Source organism: Scleropages formosus, chromosome 19 (assembly GCF_900964775.1).
Source record: "Scleropages formosus chromosome 19, fSclFor1.1, whole genome shotgun sequence".
NCBI lineage: Eukaryota > Metazoa > Chordata > Actinopteri > Osteoglossiformes > Osteoglossidae > Scleropages > Scleropages formosus.
Genome location: NC_041824.1, coordinates 25,353,124 through 25,362,333, shown reverse-complemented (window position 1 = coordinate 25,362,333; position 9,210 = coordinate 25,353,124). Strand labels below are relative to the sequence as shown.

Here is a 9,210-nt window from a genome sequence, read left to right as displayed (position 1 = left end):
ACACACACACACACACACACACACACACACACACACACACACACACACACACACACACACACACACACACACACACACACACACACACACACACACACACACACACACACACACACACACACACCAAGTAGTGCTGCCGCCTCAGTGTCTGGGTGGTGCGAGAGGACATGGGTTCGATCCTTGCTCAGTCTGTGTGGAGTCTGCATATTCTCCCTGTGTCTGCATGGGTTTCCTCCCCCAGTCTAAAGACATGCTTTTCAGGTTCACCGGGCGTGCGTGTGTGGATGAATGACCCATTGTAAGTAGTGTATCTAGCAGTATAAGTCACTTTGGAGAAAAGCATCTGATAAATATGTAAATGTTAACAATTGGCCTCCAAAGGACAAATCTGAAACAGAGTGGTGGTGTTTGGAATCTCCACAGTCCTGTTTCTGCTGGCAGTACAGTACAATGAAAAGGACTCTGGAAAAGGGAAGTGAAACCAGGCAAAGATCCATTGTCATTTTATTTCATGGGCATTTTGCTGGCAGCCTTTGCAGGAGAGACTGGTCAGCTAGCATGAGCTTTTACAAGTGGACCGAAAGTTCAACAAACTTTGGAAAGCACAGCTGATGGAGCCAGAGTCACTGTTTGCTAAAGCCAAGCAGCTGAAGTCAACAGGATGAATCTGAGATCAGGACGAAGCATGAAGGACAAGGACATTGAAACTGAAACCATTCCTCGACGATGCAACTCCTCGGTGGCGCAGGAAGGTTGCAGCTATCTAGTGTGGGCCATGTCCTCAAAGAGAAGCTCCAAACCCTTAGTACAGAGCAGAGCGGGGGAAGAATGTCCTGAGAAAAATACATATTTTGGTCCCTGAAAAACACAATAGTCCTCCATACATCATTTGACTACAGTGTCAGTGTTATATTTGACTCGGTGTAACAGCTGTACCACCTTTGAGTACAACTGGACTTTAAGAAAAAAGCTGCTTTACAAGTCATTCTTAGGCAAAGCTTTAAACATACTTTAATAAAGTATGTAATACAAAAATTGTACAGATATTATTTAACGTTGTCAGGGTTTTATAATACATCTGTGCGCAAAATAACCAACAGCTTTTAATAAAATCAATGACTTACAATGTATCCATAACACAAATGTCGCAGCCATACAGGAGCTTTCCTTGTCTTCTGCTCTTTCTCATGTGTACAAGGGCAATGCAAAGTGTACATAATATTTTAAAATGTTCTTTAAGGAATGTTGCTGGCATCACTGCTGGGGGGATCAAGCAGAACACTTCCGCAATTGGCAGTGCTGAGCACTGCCCACCTCCCAGCCAATGAGCTGTCTAAGAATGGCATGGAGCACTGGGGCGGGGCTTAATTTGCGATCTTGGCCATTTGCTCCTCCAGTTTGCTGATGCGCTTCTCCTGACTGCTGACGAGGGCCCTGAGAGACTTAATTTCTTTGAGAATCTCATCCAGCTTGGCTTCATGTTTCTAGTTGAGAGGGAGGGAGAGCTCTGGGTTAACAGCGATCAAATAAGAGAACCAAAATCTACTGCACAGAACAGGCGACCCTGTGCAGGCCATAAGCTGACTTCGTCATTAGATAAAAATCCCCATATACTGTATTATATGAAACAGCATGCATAAATGCTATGTTAACAAGGCTTATATATTTACTAATTTCACACATTATTCATGTTAAAATAATACTAGAGACTAATACAGTATTATTTTTTCATGTTCCACTATTTTCTGTCTTTCAAAGTTTTGCAGGCGAAACACAATCACCGCTAGATGCCCAAACGCTGCTGAGACCCAAACGATAACCGATTTGGGCATCTAGCCAATGGGACCTAACAGTAAATGAAGCATCTTTGTGAGATATGACCAAACATCCGGACTTGTCGTAAGTTTGAGTGGTCTCACATGTGTATACCATAACTTGAGGACCTCCTGAATGCAATTACTCCCTTCCTTAAAATGTGGTGTTATAGGGGGCTTGTTTCCAAAATCTCAGACATATCAATCCAAACTGCCACAGAGAAAGCAAAGAAAATAATTTTACGTTTGCCTTCCAATGTGGCATCCGGTAATGGATGAGTATTTTTAAGTCCATGTTTAGCAAACTGATAACCCTAGAAGACCCACAATATTTGAAAATTTAACTTTTTGATTCTAACTCTAATCAAGACGTTTCCAAATACTGTGAATTTGGAATTTAAGACCTCTGAGGGATGACAGAGAATGATCTGAAGGGTTTGTTTTCTTGAAATGAAGTAGTGGACCAGAAAGGTCTGTTTGCACCCATCTGGAGTCTGGGTCACTCACGAAAGATGGGGTGGGAGAAGAGGCAGCCTTGTGCGCAGGACTCGTGTTCTCCGTGTTTTTGCTCAGCTTGTTTTCCAGGATGTTCTTCTTAACCACCTTGAGGTCCCGGTTCTTGCCCGGCACATAGCCATGCTTGAGAGAGATGAGGACTGGGTCACCATTCTTGCCCTCAAACCACTCCTCGGCTTCAAGAGCACAGTCCGGCCCCGCCGTGTCTGGGTACAGGTCATCCTGGAAAAGGTCCGACTGGGGAGGAGGCGGGGATGAGAATTATGCCACACATGGTCACACCAAGCTGTGAACTAACACCTTAGTGTTAAAGCAAGAGAAGGATTTTGTGCTGTATGCCAACAATTGTTAGTGATTCTTGCCTGTACAAGTTATTATGGGGGAGGGGGGGGGGGGGATTTTCATTCTTAAAGAACACATTGTATTATACTTTTTTAGATTACAACATGCAATTTCTTTCAGGGTTAACAAAATTCTTTATCCTTCTGTATTATATGAAACAGCATGCATAAATGCACAATGTTTCGGACTGACATCAGACGGAAAAATTCACCTTTCTCGGCACAGTCATGGTGATGGGTTCACACTTTCTTTCATGTAGTTTATAAAAGCTGAAACAAAAGCAAAACAAATATGGAACTTGAGGCAAAGAAAAAAAAAAATCCTTGCCAGGTTATGGTGATCCACTGAGTGGTCTTATATCAAAATGGAAGTACTCAATCAGCACTCATTACAGACTACAAGCATCTCTCAATCAAACTCTTTACCCAAAATTTCGAAAAAACTGCCTCGACTTAATGCTCAATTTTTGATTCCCAGAACAAAAAGTCAGTTTAACAAATTTTCATTCAAAGTGTGTCCAAAACTAAATAAATTAAAAAAAAAAAAATAAATAAAAAAAAATAAACCTTTGGAAGTCACATGTTGCATGACTGAAGCAGAAGTGTAGTAATGTACTTCAGTTGGCACTAGTATACCGTGTCGGCTTTGTCTCCTGTCCCCTTGCTTTACGTGTATTTGTGCAACTGCAGTGCAACAATGACCTCCTCCCATCACACCTTACAATCATTTTTTTTTCATTTGCTGAATACAGTAACACTTCACAATAAATAGCCTTGTTTATTTTAAACTGTTGACTGTACTTTTTAAAAAACAAATTTCATGATTGAATGTGCATTACTATCTACCAGAAAATTTGTTTCTGAAATGTACTGCCTTCAAATATTCCCATTAATTACCTCACTTTGATAATTGTGAAGTGATTCATGTGCCTATCGTGATCTCTCTGTCGGTTGGTGTGATGCACTCTTTGTATAGTTCTCTGAGTTGTGTGTCGCTTTGGAGAAAAGCATCTGCTAAACACACACACACACACACACACACACACACACACACACACACACACACAAAAAACCATCTGAACTGCTTGTCCCATACGGGGTCGCGGGGGGCCGGAGCCCAACCCGGCAACACAGGGCGTAAGGCCAGAGGGGGAGGGGACACACCCAGGACGGGACGCCAGTCCGTCGCAAGGCACCCCAAGCGGGACTTGAACCCCAGACCCACCGGAGAGCAGGACCCGTTTCAACCCACTGCACCACCATCTGCTAAATATATAAATGTAAATGTGTTTTATATCATGCTGAAATCACAGCTTGATCGTTATGTAGATGTCTTAGTGAAATCTGGGGAAAATTGGTTGGGCTGAGAATGCATCATTATTTTTCCCCTTTTAAAATAACAGGAAACCGACTTCATATCCCAACTCTTGATATCGGTACCATTTTCAGGAAGGGACTAATTTTGTAAATCAAGGGAATTGCTATACAGACCAAGCACAACTTGTAAAAACCTAGTAAATTTTACCTCATGCCCTGTGACCCAGACAGAATCATGCATTACTTATTTGAATACTCGCATTGCAACTTCACTGCAGTGGCCTTGTCAATGTGGTACAGGCTCTCACCGTGCAATCTCACATTTGTTGACATCCAGACCTCTTTTTGGCATGTAGCCCATGCCCCTCTGCGGCTCCTTGGTGGAGAATGTGTTCAGGTAATGGACAAAGGGGGTCTCGTCTGTGATCTCGAAATAGCGGATGCTGCTGTCACCCTTCAGAAATAATGTTTACAATATGTACACTGAGTACATTGAGTTGTATGATCTAACAGTGACATGAACTCGCTACACATGTAAAAACAATGGAACTTCAGAACCTGATTATGCTTTGAAAATCACGTCTTTCAAAAGCTCTTTGCTTTGAAATGCTATTTCATTTTAATTTTTCAGTTGTACATCCCTTTGTAGAAATGCATCTGCTAAACAAATAAAAGTACATGACATCTAGGCCACTTCTGCTGTAAAACTGCAACTTTCTTTGGAAATTATACACTCAGATGTGAAATCAGACCAGTCATCTGATAACACAATTATGGACACAAACCACGAATCTTGAATGCTGAACTATTACGCAGGTGCTAATCTTTCTCAGCAATAACCAACTGATGCAAAAAAAAAAAAAAAAAAAAAAAAAAAATTAAAATAGAGAAACTCATAAAGGCCAGTATCTAAATGTGTCCTTTCTAAAGGGACAACACAGAGCTGAGGTGTAAGACTGATAACTTACCTTCCCACACAGGTAGACTACATTTGTGTCTGGGTCATAGAAGGGGAGAAGGACCCCGTTGCTGGTGTCCATCTCATGGACAGAGATGGGCTCCTCCATGTTTTGCTGCAAAGGAAGTGGAACAAATCTGGCTCTGAAGCTTAGATCCCAATAGTTCATAAAAGGAGATTTTCAGACTGCAACAAAGCCCACTTCCAAAGGGACTGTCTGAATGGTACCCTGTCGTACATCAGCCTGTACTCTCACCCCGTTAGAGACACTTATACATGGTACAGTCAAGACAATGCTGCATTACGCAGCAGCCAGTCTCAGAACTTATTGACTGTCATGTATAGAATCACTTATCAGGAAGTCATGAAATTTTGGCACACCCCCCAGTATAAGTCAGACCGGTAAGAGAAGATTCAAACCTGTGACCTTGGAGTCTAAAGGCAAAAGCTCTAACCATTGCACCATTAGCTGTTCCCATTACAATGTAGAACATGGACAATATTATTTCAGATTTTGGACCACATTTCACTAAATCTGTCCTCCTCAGACCAGAGTATATTATGGGGGGGGGTCCCACCTTTTTTGGCCAAATGACAAAATCATTATTGTCAACTGGTGTGAGGAACACATAAAAATTACAGTAAGTGAAACAATTTTCACTTTAATCCCAGTAATTGTGTCCTGCCCAGCTCATGCTGTGTGAATCTGCAGCACCATATTTCATTCTCGATTGTCATCTCATAGCGTGGTCATTACAGCTGTTGCCTTTAGATGTGAAATTCACAGGTTTGAATCCCACCTCCAGCTGTAGAACCCTTGAGCAAGGTACCCTAAATAGCTCCAGTAAATTTATCTAGCTGTGTAAATGGTTAATTGTAAGCAGCTTAACATAAGTCACTTTGGAAAAAAAGAGATAAGAGTAGATGTAAACCTTGTGAGCCTTTCTCTGTGTGAAGCAAATGCTGAATGATCATGCATAATATAAAGGAACCGACAATCAGGAGGTAGGCTTTACTTTTTGCTTGAGGACAGAAGGTGCAAACCCACCGGATTCCAGAGTGCCAGCTGCCTCTCGCTCATACGGCTGAAGCCCGTCGTGAAAACGTTGCCGTCAGCCAGAAAGATGGCCCTCATTGGCCTCGCACCTTCGTGGGCCTTGTCCTTCTCCTGCAATGCAAAAAAGTGTCAGCAGGGGAGCTCCTTGACACAACAAAGGGCAGCTACATAAGCAAGAGGTTCTTTGTCCATACCACGCGGGCTCCACAGTAGGCAGAGCCAAACAGTGTCTCAGAATGTAAACCTAAGCCAGGGTGGGAAAATCCCCCCATCGCTGTACTAGGGAAAAGATATTTTGCTATATAAATTCATTTCAGAACTCTGACATTCAAATATACACAGTATTCAATACCTGAACCATTTTCTTCATTATATCAACATTATTACAAACCCTTTGCTTCAATTTCATGCACTTATTTTACACTACAGATGCACAACATTTTTACGTATCATAGTATACCGCTATGCTATAGATGATACACAGTTAAAAAAAAAAAAAAAAAAGTGGGGGGGAAAAAAGGGGTGACAATGTATACACATACAATAATTCAAAACTGCTCCAGAAATATTCATATAATCCTTAGCACTTGAGTGTAACCCAGGCCCATCAAGACTTACAGTATACAACAGAAGTGCATACACCCCTGTGCAATATCACTTAAATGTCAAACGATTCAAAACTGTATCGCCTGTCAATAATTGCATTATTTCTAAGTTAAACAGTAGGGTACTTGCTCTTATGTAAAATTAAAAACTAACAGCTGAGATTTACTATGTTAAAAATACAGGCCCCGCAGCCTAGGAACTCAATGCAAAAAAGTCAGTACACCTTTCACTACTGAGATTCAGATCTTTTATTTTCCATGTCCACCTTTATTTTTGACGACCGACTCAATCTGCCTCTGCATGAAGGATACCAGTGTTGCACAAATTTCTGGAGAGATGTTCTGTCATTTTTCAGAGACAATTTTGTTCAGCTGCTCATTGCTGGAAGGGTTGTGTTGCTCCACCTTTCTCTTTAAAATACCAAAAAGGTGTTCTATTGGATGCAAGTCAGGTGATATACTTGGCCAGGTCACAGTTTTCACTTTTGTCTTCTTTAGAAACTCTTGTGGGATTTTGGCAGCGTGCTTTGGATTGCTATCATGCTGGAATATTCCTCTTCTGCCAAGCTTCTGGAGACTGGGAGTTATCTTTTCAGCCAGTATTATACAATGAACTTGTATTTTCCCGCAACTGTGGCTGTCCCGTCCTCTGTCACTCCGCTGCATGGCTCTGATCACTTCTTCATTTCCTTTTAACCATGCCTCACCACTAATTCCTTGCCTCTTCCAGCACCCATTGTCACCTTCCACTGCAACTTAAAATCTCTCTCACCTTCCTGCTTTGCCTCTGCTACGCTGTCCGCTCTCCCTTCTACTGCACAATTCTCAGATCTATCAACAGACAATGCCACTAACATTTTCCTCTCTGCCTTATCTTCCACCCTTGACTCTCTGTCCACTGTATTCTAGACCAGCACACCCCAGTACCACCCCATGACTGACTTATACGTTACAAGCTAACAGGACCAAACTCCGGGCTGCAGAGCAAAGATAGCGAAAATCCAAGACTCGCACGAACCTGAATGCCTACCAATTACTCTTAGCTACTTTTCACTCTGATGTCTTCAGCTAAAACCTCTTTCTACCACAACAAAATAGTCTTCAATTTAAAAAGGGGGGGGGGGGGGGGACTGCCACCTTCTCTATGTCCTCCACCACCTCCTCCTTCTTCTTCTTCTTCTCCTCCTCTCATTGCTGATGACTTTGCTTTGTTTTTCAGAGACAACATCAAAGCAATCATGGACAAGTTCTTAACATCACCCTGCCCGGTTCGCGCTGGACCTCCCTGCAAAGCTATTCAAGCTGCTCCAAATTCAAACTCAAATGCTGCAAATTCAAATTCAAGCCACTCTCCAAATCTGAAATCTCTGACCTCCTGATACCGCGCAGAGCCACCACCTGCTCGCTTGATCCAGTCCCCTCATCACTCCTACAGAACATTTCCCCACAATTCTCCTCCTTTATCTCTACAATCATCAACTCCTCACTCTCCTCTGGCTGTTTTCCAGCTGCCTTCAAAACCACTCTCATTTCACGTCTGTTAAAGAAACCCTCCCTAGATCCCAATTCGGTCACAAACTACAGACCGGACTTCCTCCTGTCCTTCCTGTCTAAAACTCTAGAGCAGGCGGCCTGTGATCAACTGTCCAATTTCCTCAGCCAGAGCCATCTCCTCAATGGGTATCAGTCTGGTTTCAAAGTTGGTCACTCCACTGAGACAGCGCTTCTGGTGGTGTCTGATGCTCTCCAATTTGCTAGAGCTGCCTTCCCCTCCTCGATCTGTCTGCAGCATTCGACACAGTCAACCACTGGATTCTACTGTCCTTTCTTAGTCAGCTTGGGATCAAAGGAGCAGCACTAAGATGTTTGAGTACTACCTATCTGAGAGATCCTATCAAGTAGTCTGGCAGAGCTCTCGTTCTTCTCCTCTGCCTCTCTCAATCGGTGTCCCACAGGGCTGTACTGGGTCCTCTTCTCGATCTACACCTCCTCCCTCAGGCCGGTCATAGCCTCCCATGGATTCAAATATCACTGCTATTTTAATGATACCCAGCTCTTCCTCTCCTTTCCACCTGGATTGTCAGACATTTCTGCACACATTTCTGCCTGCCTGTCAGACATCTCTACATGGATGTCTGATCACCACCTCAACCTCTCCAAAACAGAGATTCTTCACCCCACAGCTGGCTTGTTGTCCTGTCACGATCTATCGAACAAACTGGATAACTCACTCATTTTGCTTACCTCATGGGCTAAGAGTCTGAAAGTGACGATTAACTCAAGTCTTTCTCTCAGCACATCAAAGCCACAACCCGGTCCTGCAGATACATCCTGCATAACATTCGCAGGATCTGCCCCTACCTCACACCTGACTCTTCCCAACTACTTGTCCAGGCCATGGTGACATTCCATCTGGACTACTGCAACTCCTGTGTGGCCTTCCCACTACTGCCATCAAACCTCTGCAGCAGAATGCTGCTGCACAAGTTGTGTTTGACTTGCCAAAGCGCTCCCATGTATCTCCTTGTAGCACACCGAGGCTGCCCAGGGAGGGGGCAGAGACAGGGGCAAAGCAGCCACAGCTAGGGCTGGTTTCACTCCT

At 43.2% G+C, this 9,210-nt stretch overlaps 1 protein-coding gene across 2 annotated transcripts in view; it reads right to left on the bottom strand.

Moving 5' to 3' along the window:
- Positions 1 to 491: 491 nt before the first annotated feature.
- Positions 492 to 9,210, bottom strand: part of coro1ca (coronin, actin binding protein, 1Ca) — a 39,805-nt gene continuing 31,086 nt past the window's right edge. For both annotated transcript variants that reach the window (XM_018749064.2, XM_018749065.2), the window contains exons 6-11: positions 5,995 to 6,114; positions 4,957 to 5,061; positions 4,297 to 4,442; positions 2,884 to 2,941; positions 2,322 to 2,567; positions 492 to 1,484 (exon numbers count right to left, since the gene is read on the bottom strand). In XM_018749064.2, coding sequence (XP_018604580.2) covers positions 1,365 to 1,484; positions 2,322 to 2,567; positions 2,884 to 2,941; positions 4,297 to 4,442; positions 4,957 to 5,061; positions 5,995 to 6,114 — 795 coding nt within the window. In that variant the 3' untranslated portion in view covers positions 492 to 1,364. The remainder of the gene's footprint in view (positions 1,485 to 2,321; positions 2,568 to 2,883; positions 2,942 to 4,296; positions 4,443 to 4,956; positions 5,062 to 5,994; positions 6,115 to 9,210) is intronic.